Source organism: Leptopilina boulardi, unplaced genomic scaffold, assembly GCF_019393585.1.
Source record: "Leptopilina boulardi isolate dan_hultmark-lab unplaced genomic scaffold, ZJU_Lbou_2.1 LbouV2_121, whole genome shotgun sequence".
NCBI classification, from domain to species: domain Eukaryota; kingdom Metazoa; phylum Arthropoda; class Insecta; order Hymenoptera; family Figitidae; genus Leptopilina; species Leptopilina boulardi.
Window position 1 is genome coordinate 2086556 of NW_026137665.1, and position 25461 is coordinate 2112016.

At 21.1% G+C, this 25461-nt stretch overlaps 1 protein-coding gene across 2 annotated transcripts; it reads left to right on the forward strand.

The window, feature by feature from the left end:
• Positions 1-565: 565 nt before the first annotated feature.
• LOC127286035 (maltase-glucoamylase-like) lies at positions 566-23540 on the forward strand. 2 transcript variants are annotated; one of them, XM_051312320.1, is made up of 26 exons: positions 566-828; positions 4485-6280; positions 8479-8681; positions 9381-9488; positions 9711-9888; positions 10608-10756; positions 11158-11242; positions 11352-11631; positions 13394-13602; positions 14685-14882; positions 16618-17049; positions 17454-17602; positions 17730-17904; positions 17978-18068; positions 18173-18341; positions 18464-18533; positions 18624-18728; positions 18936-19193; positions 19382-19584; positions 20475-20582; positions 21247-21424; positions 22009-22157; positions 22339-22423; positions 22515-22794; positions 23156-23367; positions 23457-23540. In XM_051312320.1, exons 2-26 carry the CDS (start codon positions 4532-4534, stop codon positions 23523-23525), a joined length of 5892 nt encoding a protein of 1963 aa, XP_051168277.1. In that variant the 5' UTR covers positions 566-828; positions 4485-4531; the 3' UTR covers positions 23526-23540. The 2 variants fall into 2 exon arrangements, with proteins under 2 accessions (XP_051168277.1, XP_051168285.1); XM_051312328.1 differs by lacking the exons at positions 22339-22423; positions 23156-23367; positions 23457-23540 and having other exon boundaries at positions 568-828; positions 22515-22743.
• Positions 23541-25461: the final 1921 nt, after the last annotated feature.

Sequence of the window (25461 nt, forward strand, 5' to 3'; positions counted from 1 at the left end):
ACGATCAAAAATTAATGTTTCTTCAATTTTTAAAAAATTATATAGTTTTAGGTTCTATAAAGTACAAAAGAAAAAAAAATTGACATTTCTAAATAACGAAAGTTTTGATTATTGTTAAAATTTCACTGGTGATCATTTTGAAATTCAACTTCTACAATATTTATTTTTCATTATCAATTTTTTTTTTCATGATTTCGATCAATTTTATAAGAATTTTTAAAAAATTCAAACGTGGTCTAAAATAATTGTTTTTTAATTTTAATAACATAATTTTAAAATAAAAAAAAATAAAATATTTATTCAAAATAATTTTAAAAACACAGAAAAAGAATTAACCTTAGTCCAACAATGTTAAAGTAATTTATTTACTTATTAATATCTTTTGTTTACAACAAGAATTACTATATAGTGTAAAAATTTAAATTTTGTGGTTCTTTTTGTGTCGACAAATTAAAGGTTATAACTGACTTCAATAGCCAATTATCGCTGGTTCCAAGAGAAAACCATACTAAAGTACAGTACATTACAAAAGTTTTTTTGTTTTTACAATTTTTGAGCTTTCCATTTTTATTTTGGGATTTCTCGCACTTTCTAGATGTTTCTCTCATAGTTTCACGTTTCTTTCATTGCTTTCATTATAGCAAAGCATGCAAAGTGATGATTTGTTAATTTTACAAAACTATAAAAGTTAATTGTTTACAAACAAAATTGTGTTATGCGCGAATAGTTTGTTTTGTTAAAAAAAAAATTTGATTTCAAGTTATATATTTACAAATTGAAAAATATGTTATAAAGAAAAAATTCTACATTGTCACAAAATAAGAGAAGGTATTTATTATGAATTTTGTTATTTATTTTTGAAGTATTGTACTATTTTCTTAAACATTTATTTTTGGTATAAGTTAAAAACAAATAAACACAATCACAAATTTATCATAATGAAAATAAATATCAAATTGAGGTTACCGGTATAATTTATAATTAATAGCAACAAGTTAATATCAAAATAAAGATAACGTCAAAAGAAAATTTATTACGCAATATGTATTTTGTTTAAAAATTATATTCTCAAAGCTTGGAATAATAATGTATTTTAATTTAAGTTGCAAAAAACATAAAAATTTAAATATTTGATAAATGATGCAACAGTATATATGGGCGATTACACGTAACCCACATAGCACGACTTCTTGCTGTGAGGTTACTGTAAGGATATCTGTAGGGTTTGTAAGGTTACCGTGTAAGCCTGCAGTAAACTTGAGGTCATCTTAAAACTTCCGCCTTACAGTAAGCTTACACAGTAAAGCTAAGATAAGCTTACACAGTAAGGTCGTGGTAAGTTTACATGGTAAGGATGTGGTAAGCTTACACGGTAAGGTTGTTGTAAGCTTCCCGTAAGGTTACTGTAAGGTTACTGTAAGGTTGCTGTAAGGTTACTGTTAATATAAAGTAATATGAAAATATATTAAAAATAATTATATTATAATATATATTATATTATAAATTTTTTTGCATAAAAAATTATATATTTGGTAAAGTACTTTATGAACCCCAATAGGGTTTGTCAAATAAAAGTTACTGCGCAGCCGTATGTGCCATAGAAAACTACTGCGCATAAATATTAATAAATTTTATTTATTAACAACATTCTATGTTTACAGTAACCTTACATCAACCTTATAGTAACCTTACAGTAACCTTACGGCAAGCTTACAACAACCTTACCGTGTAAGCTTACCACATCCTTACCATGTAAACTTACCACGACCTTACTGTGTAAGCTTACCTTAGCTTTACTGTGTAAGCTTACTGTAAGGCGGAAGTTTTAAGATGACCTCAAGTTTACTGCAGGCTTACACGGTAACCTTACAAACCCTATAGATATCGTTACATTAACCTCCCAGCAAGAAGTCGTGCTATGTGGGAAGATTTACATATATGTATAACATTTTAAATTCGGTAAATATATTTTTTTTCGATCTTTATAGAAAAAAAGGTTTACATATTTTTTTATAAGTGCTCTCAAATTTTTGAGTTATGAATTTTTAAAAATCTGATTTTTTCAAGTTTTTTTTTAAAATACACCTAATTTCAATGACATCAAACTCTAAAAGCATTGAATTTACGATTTATGACCAAGATACAAAAAAGTTTCAGTTTTTTATCGACTTTAAAAATATGTTAACGAAAAAAAAATTTTTGAATTTGTTTATAAAAAACAGTGATTTTTTATTAATAAATTAAATTTTTTTAAATTTAGGCGCAATTTAAAAAAAATTTTTTTTTATTTTTACACACATGAAAATAAGAGGAAAATTTTGTAATAAATTTTAGAGTGGGTCTGATGATCCTTTTGTTTATATAATTTGTTTAAAAAACATACACCTATATATATTAAATAATTATATATAATAATAAAATGCTTGGTCTGTCCTTCTGTCCTAACTTGAAGTTGGCCTTTTCTGATTTCACGTGTTTTTTTGAATAGTAATCTTATGACGTGTCAAATTTTGACAATTCTTTTTCTCATTTTTTCCAAAGTTGTATAATAATTGTGTTTCCAAATTTCGGAATAAGTTTCTTTAAAATTCCAAATTCGAAAATTCAATTCACGAAGCTGAAGTACACAACGTTTACCAACGAAATTTTTTTTAAAGTTGTACATTGATTCAAAAATTGTATACAAATACAAAAAATTTATGATGAGAAAAAAGATGCGCCAGGAAATTTCGTACAAGATAGTAATTTGAAAAAAATTTATTTTTAAAAATTAATTTTTAAGGTACCAGGGGCCAACGAATACATATTAAATATTAATTATAAAAACACAGGCCTCGAATCAACTTAAAGACACAAAAAGTCGTTTTAGTCGATTTATATTCCAAAAAAAAGTGGATTTGTTTTTTATTTTAACAAAAATATTTTACAGATTTTTAAATAAAAATTTTTTTTTAATAATAATCCTTTTCGAAGGGTTGAAGTTGAAATTTTTAGAAATAATTAAATTTCAAAAGATATTGTTAATTTTCAAACAATTATTAAATTTTACAGAACTAAAAATAATTTATCAAACAATTTTTGGAAAACATTTTTTAAATTTAATTGAATTTTCAAAGATTTAAAATTGAGATTTTTGAAATTAATTGAAACTTTAAGTGTTTTGTAATTAAAATTTTAGATGATTTCACTAAAAATTTATTAGAAAATACGGACAAAATACAATAATTTGAAAATCATTTTTAATTGAAAAATGGTTTCAGATAGTTGAATTTTCAAAGAATATTATTAAAATAGTTAAAAATAATTGAATTTCCTTAGAGTTATAATTGAAATTATTAAATTTCAAAAAAAAAAAAAATTTTCGATGGAAAATTTTAGAATTAATTAAATTTTAGATGCTTTTAAATTCAAATTATTGAAAATTCAATTAATTTTGAATTCAAATTTTTGAGAAAAATGAAATTTTATTTGATTTTAAATTTGGAAAATAATTGAATTTCAGTTCATTTTGAATTGAAAATTTTGGGAAATAATTGAATTTTAATTGAATTTTTGGATAATAATTTAATTTAAGTTCATTTTTGATTGAAAATTTGGATAATTAATTTTGAATAGAAATTTTAGAAAATAATTGAATTTTATTTCATTTTAAATTGAAAACTTGGTAAATAATTAAATTTTAAATTGAAAATTTTGGATAATAATTGGATTTTTAATTGATTTTGAATTAAAATTTCGGGTAATAATTGAATTTTAGTTTATTTTGAATTGAAATTTTTAAAAAATAATTCAATTTTATTGTGATATTTTTTTTTGTTAAATTATAAACAATGGTTAAATTTCATAAAAATTTTAATTGAAAAATAATTTTGATATAATTGAATTTGTGATATGTATTTCATTAAAATTATTAAAAATAATTAATTTAGCGAAGAATCATTTTAGTTCAAAATTTGTTAAATAATTGAATTGAAGAAGATCTACATTTTATACTAGAAAAATGTATTTTATTTACATTTTTTTTCAAATGTAAAAAAAAATGTTGCATTTCATTAAAAGAAGTCGATAAAAGTCGTATTTTTGAAAAAAGTCGGAAAAAGTCGTATAATGCGAGGCCTGTAAAAATATAATTTTCATTATTATCATTTAATATGTAATAATATTCTAATAAATTAAATTATTCTGGATAATATTAATCTTTAATTTCTTTATAACAAACAATTAAATACTCAATTTGGGGCACTTGCGCGCGTTTAATTTTGCTAGTAATAAATAAAATCTTATATAAATAATTTCTGTACTATTGTTAAAAAATATTTATTAAAAAAACATTTTTAACCAAAGAAACATTTTTTTTTTCAATATATTTTTTATTTTAGAGATATTTAAAACTTTTCAAAATACTTACAAAACACCAAAAATAGAAATTTATTATATTTAATAATATTTAATATTTATTTTATTTAATATTTTATTTATTGCAGATATTTAAAACATTATAGAATACTACGAAAATATTCTAAAAATAGAAATGAGTGCTGACGACATGGAAAAAATGATTTGTGATGACGAAATTAAGAAAAAGAAAAAAAAATACTTGATGAAATTTGATAATCTTTGTTTATCAAAAGGAAAATTGGATCTTTGTTTTATGTTTCTTTTAATATTATCGGTTATTATCATTATTATGTATCTTTTCATCATTCCTTTTCTATCATTTAAAGCGACTGAAAAAAAATTGCCAATTATTGAAAATTCCCTCAATAATCATAGTGAATTATTTTTTAACTCCGCAAATGATGTTGATAATTATTTCAATTTAATTTATAAAAAAATAACTCACGAAACTGATGAGAAAATAAATATTCTTGAAAAAGAATTTCACAAAATAAATGATAAATTAAATGACAATGATTTGAAATTAAAAGAAACACATAGAAAATTAAATGATGCAACTTGTTCATTAATACCTGAGGATAAAAGATTTGATTGTCATCCAGAAGCTGGGGCAACAGAAATTTCATGTACACAACGAAATTGTTGTTGGAAACCAGTGCATAAAACAAAACAAAATTTCATTGATATACCCTATTGTTTTTACGGTATTAATTGGCAAATATATAAATATGAAAATATAACAATACACAAGAATGAAAACGATATTTCCGGTTTTTTAAAATCAACATCAAAATCATCGTATAAAAATGATTTATCATTGATAAAAATTGAATCGACAAGTGTTGATGAGTCAATTTTACGTGTTAAACTTTATGATCCTTTGAAAAAAAGATACGAACCACCATGGCCAATAAGAAATGAAACAAATTCATTTTTGGGAACAACAATGTATAATATAAAAATTGATAAAACAAGTCCAGGTTTTTCTGTTCATCGAAATTTAAATGGTGAGACTTTATTTAATTCAAATGGAATTGGTGGTTTTATATTTGCAAATCAATTTTTACAAATGAGCTCATTATTGCCGTCATCGAATATTTATGGACTTGGTGAACATAGAAGAAATTTAAAATTATCGACAAATTGGGAATTATTAACGCTATTTAATTCAGATCGACCGCCAACAGAAAATGCAAATCTCTATGGATCGCATCCATTTTATATGATTATTGAAAAATCAGGTGATTGTCATGGTGTTTTATTTTTAAATAGTAATGCAATGGATATTATTTTACAACCAGCGCCAGCAATAACATTTCGTACAATTGGTGGTATTTTTGATATTTATTTTTTTATGGGACCAACGCCTAACGATGTTTTACAACAATATGCAATGATTGTGGGAAAACCTTTTTTTCCACCCTATTGGTCATTGGGTTTTCATTTATGCCGTTTTGGCTATGGTTCATTGGAAAAAACAAAAGAAACATGGAATAGAACAAGAGTGGCGGGAATTCCATTTGATACACAGTGGAATGATTTGGATTATATGGATAGACATAATGATTTTACATATGATAAAATAAAATTTAAAGAACTTCCTGAATTTATTAAAAATCTTCATAATGAAGGAATGCATTATATTCCATTGATTGATGCTGGAATTTCAGGAACGGAAATTAATGGTTCCTATATACCTTACGATGAAGGTGTACGTGAAGGAATATTTGTCAAAGACAATAATGGTTCACCATTTCAGGGAAAAGTTTGGAATTTCAATTCTACTGTTTGGCCAGATTTTACAAATCCTAAAACACAAGATTATTATTTGAAAATGATGAAGGAAACTCATGATAATTTTCAATTTGACGGCGCATGGATTGTAAGTATTTTGTTTACGATTCATAATTTAAATTAATTTACAACAATTAATTATCTAAAAAAAAATATATAAATAAAGTTCTGAAAGTTCATAATGAACGAAATAATTTTTTTGGTCTATAAATTTTTTAAATTTATTACAGCAATAAAAAATATTAAAGTACATTAAACATTTTAATTAATTATAAATTTATTTTTGAAAAAATAATTTTTAAAAAAAGTTGGAATCCCAATTTAAAAAACTCATTTTTTAAACATTTTTCATTAAAAATTTGTTATTTTGCATTTTTTTTTTACTTTTTTTATTTAATTAAGTTATAATTAATTAAATATTATGTTTTTAAAAAATATATTATTTTCATTCATTAAAAGATTTAGAAGAAAAAAGTATAAAAAATATTTAATTAATTGTATAAAAATTAAATTTTTGCCTTTCTTGATTATAGAAAAATTAAAAGATTACATTTTTAAAAAAAAATTATTTTCTAATTTTTCTTTTCTATAATAATATTTAATTTCTAAAATTTTTTGCTTTTTTTATGCATTACCATTTATATAATTTTCTTTTCTTTTTTTTAATAAAATTCAAATTTGTAATTGTTTTTGTTTCTAATAATTGAAAATAATTAGAAAAATATTCTAATTACTTAAATGAATAAAATCATTTTTTTGTGTTGTCATTCATAAGATACTTCGCAGAAATTTTATCACTTGTGAATTAAAATTATTTTATCAATACCAAAAGTTTATTTTCGATATCAAGTTCTGAGAAAATTTTTAAAAAGAAATTTCATAAGAAAAAGCTTTTTTTAAAAATAAAATTTGGATTAGAAAATATTATTTTATATGACATAAAATATAAAAAAAAAAATTGGAATTTTATTATTTAAAAATAAAACTTTCATAACAGTTTTCGATAACTTATAGTTTTATTTAGCTTTTATATTTCAATTATTTACATTTTAACTTTAAAGTTATTTTCCAAAGATTTAATTAAATAAAAATTTAATTTTTATACAATTAATTAAATATTTTTTATACTTTTTTCTCTTCTAAATCTTTTAATGAATGAAAATAATATATTTTTTAAAAACATAATATTAATTAATTATAACTTAATTAAATAAAAAAAAAAAAAAATAATGCAAAATAACAAATTTTTAATTTGAAAAATGTTTAAAAAATGAGTTTTTTAAATTGGGATTTCAAAATTTTTTTAAAATTATTTTTTCAAAAATAAATTTATAATTAATAAAAATGTTTAATGTACTTTAATATTTTTTATTGTTGTAATAAATTTAAAAAATTTATAGACCAAAAAAATTATTTCGTTCATTATGAACTTTGAGAACTTTATTTATATTTTTTTTTTAGATGATTAATTTGCATTGTTTTGGTGAGTTCCAACATTTAATTTCTTAATAGTTTTTTAATAATAGCGTTTTTAAAAAAATTTGGAAAATTTAAGGTTACAAAATCACATTGTAAACCACCGACTTTTGATATTTAATATTTTTAAAGGTAATAAAATTTTTACCATAATATTATGGTTAATGAACTCAGGGAATCATCGAGTTTCACATATATATTAAAACTAGATTTTTTAAAAATTTGGTCGCAACCACTATTAGACGAAAGTTAGTGGACTGTGACCCTAAATGAATCAAAATTTATAAAGTGTGTTAACATTTTTTTAATTGAGATATTTTTCAATGCAATACATGTTTTTCTATTTAAAACAATAATAAAATATACGCAAGTTTAATTTTAAATATTTAAATGAGTTATTGTTAAAAAATTCGATTAAATAAATATTATGCAACAGAAATTTTTTTTTTTTAATCAAAGGAGAAGTAAAGATTTTTTTTTTTATTTCTACAAATAAATTGTTGATATTTTTGAAAAAATTACGTAATTTTTCAAAAAATGTTTATAACAATAAATTTTGTATAAATATTCAAGATATGCAAAACTGTTGAAGTTGTATTTTTAATTTATTATTTTGAACAGAAAAACGTGTATTGCATTGAAAAATATCGACAATTAAAAAAATGTTGATACACTTCACAAACGTTGACTCGTATATTATATATAATAATAATAATAATTCTAAATAATTAATTTTAATTAAATAATTACTTTATATTTTATTAAATTTATTAAAAATTACTTTTGTTTATTATTAAAATTTAATTATAGGACATGAACGAACCATCTAATTTTTACAATGGTCTTTCAAATGGTTGTCCTATCAACAATTTAGACAATCCTGAATATGTACCTCAGGTGAATGGAGGTATTCTTGCTACAAAAACGTTGTGTATGAATTCACAACATTATTTAGGATCTCATTATGATCTACACAATACATATGGTATCAGTCAAGCTATTTCAACAAATAAGTAAGTTAATTTTTAATTTTCTCATTAACAGCCTAAAATTTTATTTCAATAATTAAAAAAAAAATTTTACTGAAAAAAAAACCAAATAATTTTGGTAAATTTTATAATTATTATTCTTACTAAAGGAAATAATTTTATTATTATTTCATAATTTGAAATTTTATAATAATTAATTTATTTCAATTTTAATATTTTCGAATAACTACTTGATAAATTTTTTTAAAAATTGCCACATTCAATTATATTTTGAAGAAATTATGGAATAAAATTTTATTTTGAACATAATTAATAAAATAAATTATAGATTGAACATAAGAAATATTTTTTTTATTATTTATTTTAAATTACAAACAATATTTTTAATGGTATGCAGAAATAAATTCACGAAATTGTTGTGAAAATACTGAAAATTTAAAAAAGAATAACAACTTTTTTTAAAAAATAAATTACATTGAAAATAATTGGAATTGGAAAATATTTTAATTTTATAAACTAAAAATTCAAATAGATAAAATTATATATAAACTCTTATTAAATAAAACGAATTTCAATAAAATAGGTAGTGGATTTAAAAAAAAATGATATTTGTTATTTTTTTCATAGCTCTTACATTTTTTTTACTGTCCATTCATTTTTCTCGAATATTATATTTTATGTGAAATTATTAAAAAATTGACATGAACATTTTTATAATTAAAGTGCGTTGAAACAAATAAGGAATAAGAGACCTTTTATTATTTCTCGTTCAACATGGGTTGGTCATGGATTTTACGCTGGTCATTGGACCGGAGATATTTATTCATCCTGGTAAGTAAATGAATCAAAGATAAAAGTTTCAAGTTATTTTAATTTTTTTTTTTTCCTTTCTGTAAGATAATGCAATTTTATTACAAAAGGGCATTTTTATTTTTCTTAGTCCGTTTATTATTGTAAATAAAAAGGAAAGAAAAAAGAAATGGAAAACCTGCACTATTAAGAAAGAGGTAAAAAAAAAATTAAAATATTTTTTTTTTAATAATCTTTGTATAGGTACGACTTGAAAATGAGTATTCCAGAAATTCTACAATTCAGTTTCTTTCAAATTCCAATGGTTGGCGCAGATATTTGTGGTTTCAATGGAAATACAACAGTTTCTCTTTGCAATCGTTGGATGCAAGTTGGTGCTTTTTATCCTTTCTCACGAAATCACAATTCTGATGACACTATCGTAAGTGAAATTACATGGAAAATAATTGAAATTTATCAATTTATTTTTTAATCATTAAGACTCAAAATCCTGCTAGTTTTTGCGATTTAAAAAAAAATGCAATTTATTTCGATTTTTATATTTTGACGCTTATAATCAATGTTTAAAAATAAAAAAAATAATTTCCATGCAGAAAATAAATTTTTTTTTTTAATTTGTTGATCGGGAAACGTTACCAAAAATTTTCACTGACAAAAAATTATAATATAAAAAAATATTTTTTCTTCTCAATCGTTGATGATAAACGTTGTGAAATTCATTTTTTATTTTAAATTGAATTGAAGTTGCAAATTAATTAATTATTATAAACTATAAAATTAAATTATAAACATAGTTCTAATCGTTCAAATGAACGAAAATTTTGTTTACTATACTTCTTTAAATTCCAATTTTATTAAAAAACATTACTTTCTTTTATCAAAAAAAAAAAAAATGAAATAACTATTTAATAAATATTAAATGTACTTTTTTATTTTTTATTGCAGTAGCAATTTGTAAAAATTTTTATAGAACAAAAAAACGTTTTTATTTATTTGAAAATTCAGAACTTTAGGCACATTATTTTTTGTTCAATAGTTAAAAATGTTTTTAATGAAAATAATCTTTATTTATTTTTTTTTTTTTCATTTAAAAACAAAGAATATATAATATTCTAATTTCTAATTTGTGTATTAATTTAGGAGCAAGATCCTGCTGTGATGGGAGAATTGGTAATCAGATCATCAAAAAAAGCTCTCACAATTCGATATGAACTTTTGCCATATTTATATACTCTCTTTTCGGCTGCTCATCGTTTTGGCGTAACTGTTGCGCGTCCTTTGTTCTTCGAGTGAGTTTCAATTTCATTTTTTAATCTATAACTATTATACAAAACAGAAAAAATTATGATTAATATATTATCCGAAGATATTTCCTACTCTTTCGAATAGTGCAAAAAATTTTACAAAAAATTTCAAATTTAACCCTTGTTTTCAAAATCAAAAGTAGTTTTGTTTTTTTTTTAAATTTCAATTTGTTCAAATATTAATACTTCAATCATTGATGAAAAATTTCAATGAATCTACATTTGAATAAATACAAATTAGTTATTTTTCACCTTTTTTTTGGAAAAAAGGAAAACTCGTTTTTCTAACTTCAAATTATTAGATTTCTATTACGTCATTAAATTTACAAAATTTTTGTTTTGGAAAATTTTTTTTAATGATTTTCTAATTACGAATGTAAAAACAGGTTCACCAATGATCCCGCTACATACAATATCGATACACAATTTCTTTGGGGAAGCTCTTTAATGATTGTTCCTGTACTAGACGAGGTAATCTCATAAATCATTATCAAAATTATAAAATATAAATTTGAAAACTAAAAAACTGAACATCTTTTTTTTACCTGCGTTTTTTTTTGCTTTCTTTTTTTCTATTTAGATTTCTGATAAAAATGAAAAGGTCGATGCTTACATTCCTGCAGGAAAATGGTATAATTTCTATACAAATGAATCGATATTATCAACTGGTGAAAACGTAACTCTAAACGCTCCGTTGGATACAATTCCTTTATTAGTACGTGGTGGATCAATTTTGCCTATGCAACAAAGTTCTCGTACAACTACGGAAAGTCGAAAAAATAAATTTGCCTTATTAATTGCACTGGATAATCAACAATATGCCACTGGAGAATTATATTGGGATGATGGAGAAAGTTTAGGTTAGTGATGATTTTCATGATTTTTTGTTCAAATTGCAGCGAACCTCGAAATTTTTGAATTTTTTTTAGACCTTGAAAAATCTTGAAAAGTCCTTGATTTTTTTTCAAAAATCGCAGGATACCCTAAATTTAATTATATTATTAAAAAAATAATTGAAAAAAATTTAATATTTGAAATTAAATTTAAAAATTTAATAACTGAAATTAAATTACATAAAAATATCAACGAAGTAGTATTTTATTTTAAATATCATAATTTTCAAAATTATTTAATTTCCACATTGAACTTACTATGATTTTCACCGTTTTACATTTTTCTGTTTTACTGATTTTTTTTTTTAATTTTTGAATAATTCTTGTGCCTAAAGTTCTAAACGTTTAAATGAACGAAATAAATTTTTTAGTATGTAATTTTTTTTAAAAAATTACTACAGCAATGAAAAATAATAAAGTGCATTAATCATTTAATAAATTATGAACTTATTTTTTGTATACCGTAAGAGAAATTATAATAATTATATTAATTCATAAAGAGAAATTTGAAATTAAAATAGTAGTAAAAAATTTTTCGTTCATTTTTACGTTTAGAACTAGAGACACAAATAAATTATATAAATTTATAAAATAAACATAAGAGGCATTCTATTTCAAACCGTACTACCTACAAATGACTATCAGGGGTAGAGCACTTTTCATACCTAGTTTATTTTATTTAAAAGTCTTTAAATATAAAATGTAAATAATGCTTTTAATAGAGAATTTTTCAAGCTTTAAGATGGTATAAGTCTTTATTTTAAAAAAATTTAATTCTTGGTTTAATTTGCATTTAAAAACTTTCAGAGTTAATTTCTCAAAATATGTCATTTTCAATTTTGATGAAATTTGTCTCAAAAGAAAAATTAAATTCTCTAGTTTCTACCATCCAAAGATTATAATGGGCTTTTCAGTGGATCCAGGGAAAAAAAATAAAATGTAAATTCACTTTTTACTGAATTTTGCGTAGAAAACGTAACCCTCTTGAATTTCACGTCATAGTCAAAATCATTTGTTTTTTTTTTAAATAATATTGTTAAAAAGGTAAATTTATTTTAACCTCGAAGAAATCTTAAATTAAAAAATTGTTACTTTCATTTTACAATAAAATTCAAAATGGTAATTAATTTGATATTATTTATATTACTAACATAATTATATATAATAAAAGATACATAACAATTTAACTAATAAAGATATATTATTAAATTATATTTTTGCTTTACAATTTTGACAAAGTGATCTTTTTAACAGAATTAAAAAAAAACAAATGATTTTGACTCTGACGTGAAATTCAAGAGGGTTACGTTTTCTACGCAAAATTCAATAAAAAGTGAATTTACATTTTATTTTTTTCCCTGGATCCACTGAAAAGCCCATTATAATCTTTGGATGGTAGAAACTAGAGAATTTAATTTTTCTTTTGAGACAAATTTTATCAAAATTGAAAATGACATATTTTGACAAATTAACTCTGAAAGTTTTTAAATGCAAATTAAACCAAGAAGTAAATTTTTTTTAAAATAAAGCCTTACACCATCTTAAAGCTTGAAAAATTCTCTATTAAAAGCATTATTTACATTTTATATTTAAAGACTTTTAAATAAAATAAATTAGGTATGAAAAGTGCTCTACCCCCGATAGTCATTTGTAGGTGGTACGGTTTGAAATAGAATGCCTCATAAATTTCTTTATGTTAAAAGTGTCTTTTTTTAAAAAATATTTACAGATTCCATTGAAAAGGATGAATATCATTGGTTAAATTTCACAGTGTCTAATAATACATTGAGAGTTCATTCTATTATGGGTTCTTTCTCTGAAAAAATTATATTAGGAAGAATAAAAGTTATGGGATTGGATCTAGAAAAAGTAAGCCGTGTAATCGTTAACGATAAGGACATTGACACTGATCAATTCTACTACAATAAAAATCCATCTGTAAGTAATTACCATTTACAATAATATAATTAATTACTTTAATTATATTTTTAAGTTTTTAAATATTTTTTTTTTATAATTTATAAATAGTCGCATAAAACGATTGCAAATTTTATTTTATTGTTTTTTAAAGCTTGTCTCTTGACAAAGCCTCTTTGAGTCAAAATTTGTAAACTGTGACAATATTTTTTAAAAAGTTGAAATTTTTTCATTAGATTTAGGTTTTTCTTTTTTCATGCAAAACAGTAAATAAAAAATACAAGTTTAAACCATCTTTTTAAAACTTAAACTTAAAAATATTGAAATTTGAAAAATCGAAGGAACATGTTAGATTAATTTCTATTTGTTTAATTAAAATAAATTGTTTATATTTTTATCAAATTGTGATAATTTTTAAAAATTAGGAAATATTAATCGAAAACGGTGTTAATTTAATATAATAATACAAAATGTCAGAGAAATTGATTTTGTAGATAAATAAAAGAACAAAAAAATTTATAAAATTGCACACAAAAATGTTTATAACAATAATTTGCATAAATTTAAAAATTTTAAAGAATTGTTTAACTTGGTTTTTTTTTATTGACTATTTTGAATAAAAAAAAAAAAAACGTAAATTTCGTGATAAAATTTCAACCACTCGAAAAATATTGGCACACTTCACAAAATTTTCATTCTTTGTTTTCGACATATTTCCCAAAATTTTATTTGAAGATAACGGTATTTTTTTGCTTTGAACACTTTTTTTAAGAGTCATTTATTTAAAAATTTTTATATTTTATATTTATTTCATTTATTGAAAGATTTTATACTTTTATATTAGATTTTTTTAAATCTAATTTTTAATTATATAAGCTGCAAATTCAAATTTCACTATAAAATAAAGATTCGAAAAAATAAAATTTGGAGTCTATTCATGCGCCCTTAAAAATTTGTTGCAGAATTTAAAAAAATTTTAATACTATTTTTTTATTTTAAAATATAATTTTCATTTAAGTAAAAATAAATTTATATTTTTCTTAATATATAATTAAAGTAAAGAGAATTTTTTTGTTTTTCATTGAAATGTTTTTTTTTTCCAGTATCTATTTGTGCAAAATTTAAATCTAGAAATGAAAGATATGTTGACTTTATCTTGGACGGAAAAAGAGAAAGAAATAACCAAAGTTATGATAGAAAGATATCGAGGTCCAGTCGTTCATTCTGCAGCAGTTACTTTTACGAGTTACAATATATTTTTAATTTCTATTATCTCAATCTTGTTGATTAATCGTTTAATGGTAAGAATTGTACTTTAAATAATTTAAATAATAAGGATTTATATATATTTTTTTTTTCATGTAAAACAATTATGTGATAGCCGTAAGTGTAATTTTCAGTGCCAATGAATTTTAAAGACTAAAAGTGCAATTTTTATAACTTTATATTACATATATATATATATATATAAACAAACTATGTGATGTAATGAATATTTTTCTAAGCGTACATAGATTTTTAAATATTTTTAAAGAATGTTAGAATTATGTTTAAAATGTGTATGTTAAATAAACAGTGACTTTTTCATTTATAAATTTTTTTGAGAGAAATTTTACCTGCTTTTTTACTGTTATTTTTATTTTATTGATTATTATATAATTATTTATTTATAATTTTTATTATTATCATTATTAGTAATATTTTTTTTTATTTATTATAATTTTATTATTATTATCAAATGATAAGACTTGACAAATAATATATAAATTATTACAGATTTTTAACTTAGATTTTAAATAAACAATCGATTTATAAACAAAATTGTATTAATATTTTTGTTCTTCATAAATATTAAATGATTGACGTACACTTTTTCTAAAAAAAATATTTTCTAATTTTCGTTTTTCTAACAAAGTTTTAATTCTAAATTTTTTTTTCTAATAAAATTTAATTTCTACAATTTTTTTCTAATAAAATTGAATCCTACCACTGAATTTAAATTTTTAAGAAAGTTTAATTTGAAAATGAATATTTGAAGTTGTTTTTTTTTTGACATTCTCTAGCAACTTTGGAGAAGTCTTATCAATTATTTTTTTATCTAAATAAAAATCAATTAAAAGTATCTTGTGAAAATCGAACAAAAAATGTTAAATTAATTTTATTTTATATTATTATTTATTTTATTTTAGAAATCTAAATTTGTTAGAAAAATATATTTTGGAATTCCGAATATTGAACGTGTCTGACGCGTTACTAACGCTCAATTGTTAGTAAAAATTTTTTTAGAAAAATGATTTCGTTAGAAAATGCTTTTTTCCGCAAAAAAAAAATGATTAGAAAATATTTTTTTTTTATAAAAAAAATTTACTAATGGATTTTTATTAAAAACACTGAATAAATATCAAAAAGCTGAATTTGTTAAAAAAATTCCGACTTTTGGAAAAAAATGGAAAAAATATAATAAAAGTTTCCATGATTTAAAAAAAAAAAATTTTTCATGGTCAATAAAAAGAATTTTTATTAAACACTGAAAAAATATCAAAGAACTGAATTGGTTAAAAAAAAAATATCTGACTTTTAGAAAAAGTTAAGAAATTTAATAAAATCAGGAGAAAAAGTCAGAGAAAAAATAAATAAAATTTTTGTGGCAACCTGTTACAATTTTAATTCTACATTTTTAAAAATTATTTATCTTCTTAGATAACAAAAATTCGATTGCTCCTTTAGATAAAATTATAAATTTAAAAAATAATTATATTTTCGTATTTTAGATTTATTTTCTCCATTGTGATACTTATTACAAACTTTTACAATTTTGTTTTTTCCCGCAAATTTATATATATAAAAAAACTATTTTCTAAATGTGTAATTAAATATTACTAAAAATATTATCAAATAATAAATAATAAAAATTATTCAAAACTAATATCATAACGATTTTTTAAAAATATGTTTCATTTGATTATACAAATAAATTTTGAATTATAAGACAAATTTTTCTATAAAAAATTCTATTTCCTTTTTTTTTTTGCTTAGTTTCAAAAAATGATTAAACACAAATGGATAAAAATACTCGTGACACTAATATTAATAGTCGAATATAGTGAACAGACTCTAATTAAAAAAAACTATGAAATTAATGATGAAAATAAAAATATTGAAGATTCAACATGTTCTCTTATTATGGATAATGAACGATTTGATTGTCATCCCGAAGATGGTGCTTCAGAACTTGCTTGTGGATCGAGAAATTGTTGTTGGAAATTTTCTGATAATATAAAAATTCCATCTTGTTATTATAGAAAAAATTGGAAAATTTATAATTACGGTGATATAAACACTCAACGAGAGAATAAAAATAATATTTTGGCTTTTTTAAAATTACATGAACGTTCAACGTATAAAAATGATTTGCCACTAGTTGCAATTGAAAGTACCAGCATCGATGCTTATACTTTACGAGTTAAGGTATATAGATACATTAATCACTTATAATTGGCTCAATTAAAAATTAAATTAATAGTAATTTTTTTTCTTCATGAATTTAAATTAATTTAAAAAATTTTTTAAATTAATTTTTAAAAATACTCCGTCACAGTTCACAAAAATCTGCTTTTTTATATTTCCAATGATTAACAAAAAAAAAAAAAAGTAAATATTCTTCATGCAAAAAATAATACAATTTTTTTATTGAACAGAAAGCGAAAACATTTTTTTAGTCAAATAATTTATATAAAAAAAATTTTTTTTCTTTTAAATCGTCGAAATTGTATTTTTATTTATATTTCGTTACATTATATTTTAAATTAAATAACAAAATAATAATAATGATTAATTGTTTTGTAAATGGATTTGAAATAATAAATTTCTAGTTATTCGATCCTTCGCAAAAAAGATACGAGCCACCATGGCCAATTAAATCGAAATTGGAACCATTTGACGGAAGTACGTCATACAAATTAAAAATTAATGAATCTGCTCCTGGTTTTTCTGTTCATAGAAAATCAAATAACATTACATTGTAAGTTTCTTTATCGTCAACCGGAGCTATTGTGGTACGAAAATCGCAATTATTTATTATTTTTCCTTTTTATTTATTTTATTTATTTAAAAAAAAATTTTTTTTTTGTTTTCTATTAATTTTATAGATTTGATTCAAATGGAATTGGTGGCTTTATATTTGCGAATCAATTTTTACAAATGAGCTCACTATTACCTTCTCATAATATTTATGGCTTGGGACAGCACAGGACACATTTGAAATTATCAACAAATTGGCAGCTATTGACATTTTTTAGCGCTGATCAGCCAGTTACAGAAAATGTATAAATATTTCCATTTTTTGTTGTTGTTTGTATTCACAATTTTCTGATATGATTTTTATTTTTATTTCAAGGCAAATCTTTATGGATCGCAACCATTTTATTTTGTAATAGAGAAATCTGGTGATTGTCATGGTGTTCTTTTTCTTAATAGCAATGCAATGGGTAAAAAATCAATTTTTTGCAATCTAAATAAAAAATCTAAAAAAAATAATAAATAAATAATAATAATTTTTGTAATCATAAAAATTTTTTTTCCAACAATTTAGATATTATTTTACAACCAACTCCGGCAATAACATTTAGAACAATTGGTGGAATTTTTGATATTTATTTTTTTATGGGACCAACACCTGAGGATGTATTAAAGCAATATGCAAATTTTATTGGAAATCCCTTTCTTCCACCATATTGGTCATTAGGTTTTCATCTAAGTCGGTAATTTTTACAAATAGAAATAAATAATTTCAATTATTCAAAAATTAATTATTAATCCAATTAAATTGATTTAATTATTAATAATTTGAAAATCAATATAAATAAAAATATTTTTTTTCTAGACTTGGATATCATACATTAGAAGGAACAAAAAAAGTGTGGAATAGAACAAAAATGGCCAAAATTCCTTTTGTAAATAATATACATTGTGAAAAAAAAAATTACAAAAAAAATCAATTTTCACTTTTTTTGTAATTTTTTTTTTTTTCGTAATTTTTTTAGGATACACAATGGAATGATTTAGATTATATGGAGAGACGAAATGATTTTACTTACGATAGAAAAAGATTTAAAGGTCTTCCTGAATTTATAAAGGAACTTCACGATGTAATTTATCAAAATTATACAATAATTATTTTTTATTTTTAATTAATATTATTTTTATTATTTACATATATGATGTAAATTATCAATTTTAACATTTGAATTTGAAATTTTTTTCAAATTGAATTTTTTTTTTTTATTCAAATTTCTAAAAACTATTTATTTCATTGATAAATTAGAACATGCGGAAATAAAAAGAAATTATTTTAGGGAGGTATGCACTATATTCCTCTAATTGATGCTGGAATTTCTGGAACCGAAAAAAAGGGTTCCTATCCACCGTTGGATGAAGGACTTCGTCGTGGTATTTTTATCAAAGAAAATGGCACTAATTTGCCATTTTATGGAAAAGTATGGAATCCCATTACGACAGTGTGGCCCGATTTTACAAATCCTAAAACTAAAGAATATTATAAAGAAATGATGCAAAGAGCGCATAAAAATTTTCAATTTGATGGCGCATGGATTGTACGTATTTCGTTGATAAAAAAAAAAAAAAAATCAAATTTTAAAATAAAATATAAAAAAGAAAATAGAAAACAAAAAAAAATATTTTAGAAAAATTTCTTTCTTAAAAAAAAAGTATTTTATGAATTTTAATTTTTAAATTAATTAAATTAAATTTAATTAAATTTCAATTATATTGTTAAATATAGGATATGAATGAGCCTTCGAGTTTTATAAATGGACATTTCGATGGATGTCCCCAAAATGATTTAGATAATCCACAATTTGTGCCTCATGTCGCTGGTAGACAATTGTCAAGAAAAACATTGTGCATGAATGCAAATCAATTTTTGGGTTATCATTACGATCTTCATAATACTTATGGCATTGGTCAAGCTGCAGCAACAAATTAGTAAGTTGTCAAATGTTTTTTTAAACTTTTTCTTTATTATTACTTTCAATTTTTAAAGTTACATTTTTTTCTATTTTTTTTTTTTTTTTTTTTTGAAACGAAGAAGTTCTGAAATTAATTTGATAGAATTTTATTAATCTCTAAATGAGAATTCGTTAATAGAATTAAAAAAATTTTTCTTCGAATTATTATTTACAGAATTTACATTTAACTGATTTTAAATATAGAATTTTTTATAAAGCAAATTTTTTTTTAACAAAATTTTGATTTATTTGAATTTCTATGTTTGATTGAATTTTCGAAATTCGCCTTTTAAAATTTGCATTTTCTTTATCAAATTATTTCTTTCAAAGGAAATAAAAAATAAAAAAAAAATCAAATAAAAAAAATAAATAAAAATTTGAACGAATGAAAATTCTATCTTACAAAAATTTAATTAAAAATTTAAAATAAATATTAAGAAAAAAAAATATTCAAACTGATGAAAATTTTGTATAATATAAAAATTCGGATTTCGTTCGATTACATTTTGAAAACTAAAACTTGGACTAAAAGAAAATTCCGTTCAAATAAAAATTTGAACAAATTAAAATTTATGAAAATTCGATTTAATAAATAAGTTATATCGAATAAATTCTCGGTTATATAAATATTTTGCAAGTTTATGAGAATTAGTAATTAAAAATAGAAATTCTGAAAATAAAATTTCGAAAAAGTGTAAAAAAAAAATCCTTATTTATTTGAAATATTAATAGCTAAATCTATTCTTTTTTATTTTTTTATTTTTCTCTAAGTTATTGAATCAATTATTTGTGATAAAAATTAAAATATTTTTGTATAAAAAACTCGAAAAAAAATAGAATGCACTAAAAAAAATTTCAAATTTAAAGCGCACTGAGTAAAATAAGAAAAAAGAGACCTTTCATTATAACAAGATCAACTTGGATTGGTATTGGATTTTATGCTGGAGCCTGGACAGGAGATGCTTATTCATCATGGTAAGAATAATCAATTTTTTTTAAAAATCATTTCCAAATCTGTGAAATTGAATATAATTTACACAAGGAAAAATATTTTCCTCTGAAAACAAAATTGGTTGATATTTGTGCAAATAAATTTTTTTTTGTTGACCCAACAAAAATTTTGATAAGCTGAACAATGAACAAAATATTTCTTAATATTTAATTAGTTCTTTAATAATTATTTAATATTATTTATAATATTATTTTTTATTTCGAAATAATTTTTTAATAATTTTTAATAATTTTTTAATTTAAAATATTAAATTAAAAAAATTTAATATTGAACATTTACACTTTTGGATAATTTTTTTTTTTATTTTGGTGTACTCTTCGAAAAAGGGTTCAATGGTTTTTTTAAAAAAATTTTTTATCATGCCGTTTACGAGATATAAATTTTTCGAATTTTGACCCAAAAACTTTTTAAATTGATAAATTTTTTAAAAAAAAGTTGTGAGAATTGAAGAAAAAATTGTTTTAAATCTGAAATTTTAAAAAATTCATAACTTGTAAACGGCTTGATAAAAAAAAAATTCGAAAAAAAATCACGGAACCCTTTTTTGTAGTGTACAAAAAGATAGAAAAAAAATTTATCTAAATCAAAAGTGTCAAATATATATAAGAAATGAAAATTTCTGTTCAGGCACAGTCTACGAATGAGTATACCGGAAATTTTATCTTATACATTTTACCAAATTCCAATGGTGGGTGTTGATATTTGTGGTTTCGATGGTGATACCACTGAGGCTTTATGTAACCGATGGGTTCAAGTCGGTGCCTTTTATCCATTTGCTCGAAATCACAATTCTGATGATACAATAGTAATACATTTTTTTTTAAATTATAATTAATTACTAAATGACTAAAAAAAATTAATTTTTTAGAAATTAAAATTCCGTCAACCGGGGTAATTATACCATCCCAGGGGCTATTTTACCCATCAACAGTTTTTAATAAATAAAATTTTTTTTTAAAATAATTTTTTTAAAAATAATTTGTTTTTAAATTAACAATATAAATTATAATTTTACATTCTAAAATAATGATAGAAAAAAAAAATTGACACCCCCTAAACAACATTAATTTTGATAGGTTGAAATTTCATCGATCCTTTTCCTTATGGGCACTGATTAAATAATTAATTAATTAATTAAAAATTAATTTTTTTAACAAAAAGCAGAAAAAAAATTTCTAAATAATTTCAAAAATCAATTTGGACAAAACAATTAAAAAAAATTTTTTTTAGGCTATTTTATAAATAAACAAAAATTTTAATTTGAGTTAAAAAAGTAGCATTATTATATCCCGGTTAACGGTAATAAAAAAAAAAATTTTTTTAAATTTTTTAACTTGAAATTTTTAGGTTTTAAAATTAAAAATTTAATTTGTGTTCTATATTCAAAAGGAACAAGATCCTGTTTCGATGGGAGAATTAGTGGTGAATTCAACTAGAAAGTCATTAATGACACGATATGAATTATTGCCATATTTGTATACTCTATTCTTTCGCGCTCATAAATTTGGCGAAACAGTAGCACGACCTTTATTTTTTGAGTAAGTATATTTTACTCTCAATTGACATAAATAAATATTACATAATATTAGAATAATAATAATAATAATAATAATAATAATAATAATTTTTATTAATAAAATATAATAATAATAATAATTATTATTATTAATAAAATAATAATTAATAGAATAATAATTATATATTAATATTGAATAACAGATTTATCAATGATTCTCGTACTTATAATATCGACTCACAATTTTTATGGGGTAGTTCCTTAATGATTATTCCTGTTTTAGATGAGGTGAGCGACAAATTAAAAAAAAAAAATTTTTTTTAATATTTTCCTTCTAAAAATTTTTTTCTTTTTAATTTCACTTTGTTTTAAATTATAGATTTCTGATAAAAAGCAAAAAATTGAATGTTACATTCCAAATGGAAAATGGTATAATTATTATACATTTAAACAATTAGTTTCCAGTGGAGAAAATTTTACTCTAGACGCTCCATTGGATACAATTCCTTTATTAATAAGAGGAGGTTATATTTTACCAATACAAAAACCCTCTCTAACAACTACGGCTAGTCGAAAAAATAATTTTGGTTTATTAATTGCATTGAATGATAAAAATACAGCTGAAGGTGAATTATATTGGGATGATGGAGATAGTTTAGGTTTGTACATATATAATAAATATAATTTAATATACATACAGACAATAATTTTCAGTATGTAAAAATATTTAACAGTTAAATAATATTTTACAAACTTTTAAAAATTATTTAACAGTCAAAAATTATTTTTTTAATTTTTAAAAAAATTTTAACAGTTAAAAATTATTTTACTAATTTTTTTAAAAAAATATACAAGAGTTAAAAATTATTTTACAAAATTTTTTTCAAAAATCGATAAATGTATTCATTTTGAAAAATTGCTCCTCAAATATTTAACAGTTAAAAATTATTTTAGTAGGAATTTAAAAAGATTTTAATTTTGAAAACTTGAAAAATTTTTTAATTATTTTTGAATTTATAGATTCAGTTCAAAAAAAGAAATATTATTTGCTAAACTTTAGTGTGAACGATAATAAATTTCGTTCAAAAATTTCAAATAATGGCATATACAAAGAAAAAATGACATTAGGAGAAATAAAAATAATGGGAATAAACATTGAAAATATAAAGCATATTTTAGTTAATAATGAAGAAATTAATAAAGATCAATTTTATTACAATAAAACAAAATGCGTAAGTAACAAAAATTTTATTTAAAACAAAAAAAAACTATCAAATTATTATATTATCAAAATTTAATGATTTCGATTTTTTTGTTTCAGTATTTATTTATCAAAAATTTGAATCTAAATCTCAAAAAAGAATTTACTTTATCCTGGATAGATTCATGAATTAATTATTTATATATATATATATATAATATTTAAATATGTTAAAAATTTACATCAACCACAAAAACAATAAAAAAAAAATCATGTTTACATGTCTTTTAGTTATTTTATTATTTTGATTTTAATTTTTAATTTCATTTCCTTTTTCTAGATTTCTTTGAAAGATAATTATAAAATTAAAAGGTATGCAAATAATGTAAAATCAAATTTTCTTTATTTGAATAATCTTTTGATTTTACAGAAAAAAAAAAAAATTTTCCTGTTGTATAATTAAAATTATGGCACTAACGATAAATAACGAACGTAATTTTTTTCTTTTAAATTTTCTAAATTTAAATCTCAGGTAAGATTAAAATGCATAATATAAAAATTCTTTGTCTTTACAAAATAACAAAATTTACGTTTCTTTCCTGAAGAAAAAAAAATTAATAATAATAATAATAATAACAATAACGACAATAAGAACTCCATTGGAATTTTTGTTTCCGTGAAAACAAAAATATTTGCTTTGGTATTGCATACATGTAACTTAAAATAAATCGAAAAGTCGGATTTGTCGAAAAATATGCTTCCTTCGTTTCAAGTTTAAGTGCGTGTATTGAAAATCACTTCAATCTATATGCAATGATCTTTCGACCCTATTTTACATTCGATTGTGACTTTGAAACGTAGATTTCGATCATTCGAATAAATTTTGAAAACGACAAGCAACTTGCACACACACACACATTCTCACATATATATATATATATAAGTTTTACCTCAAAGTTACAATAATAATTCCACTCGAACTTTTAACAAAAATTATATATAATATTGTATAAGCCTCAAGAAAAAAAAAAAAAAAAATTATAACCATTTTTTATCTCCTTCAAAATATTAATTTAGAATAAAATTAGAATAAATTTTTTTTTTTGTAAAAAAATGTTTGTGTGACAAATAATAAAAAATGCACAAAAAAAAATTATTATAATTTATATAATAATTAACGTATAATAACGGAAGTTATCGAAACAAGTTATACTCCAATTCACGATATGCTTTTTCCATTTACATCTAAGCAATATACATAATATATATTTATAATATGTGAATATTAATTCTGTTACTCTTTTTATTATTGTCGATTCACATTTACTTAAACCTATCTATTTAACGCAAAAGTATTTTGCATTTTTTAATTACGCACAAGATAATACGATTATTCTTTTTTTTAATATATATATGTATATTTTTTTAATGACCTAGTTAAAAAAAACAAGTCATTGTCTATGAATTTAAGAGACGCGTGAATAAGCTTTAAAATTAATTAATTTTAATTTAACAGAATTTTATTATCAATTATTTATTATTAGCTGAATTTTTATTTCTTCGAATTATTGTTTAACGGAAATTCTATTTAGCCGAATTTTTATTTCTTCGAATTTTTATTTAACAGAAATTCCATTTAACCGAATTTTTATTTCTTCGAATTATTATTTTAACATAAAATCCATTTAATCGAATTTTTATTTAACAGAAATTCCATTTAGCCGAATTTTAATTTCTTCGAATTATTATTTAACAGAAATTCCATTTAGCCGAATTTTTATTTCGCCGAATTTTTATTTAACAGAAATTACATTTAACCGAATTTTAATTTCTTCGAATTATTATTTAACAAAAATTCCATTTAGCCGAATTTTTATATAACAGAAATTCCATTTTACCGAATTTTAATTTCTTCGAATTATTATTTAACAGAAATTTCATTTAATCGAATTTCTATATTATTGAATTTTTACTTTAAATGAATTTTAATTTTACAAATTTTTTATTTCATCGAATTTCAATTTCACTTATTTATTATTTGAATGAATTTTCATTATAGACAGAATAGTTATTTAAAAGAATTTTTAATTTACAGAAAGAATATTGGAAAAAATTCCTTTTCAAC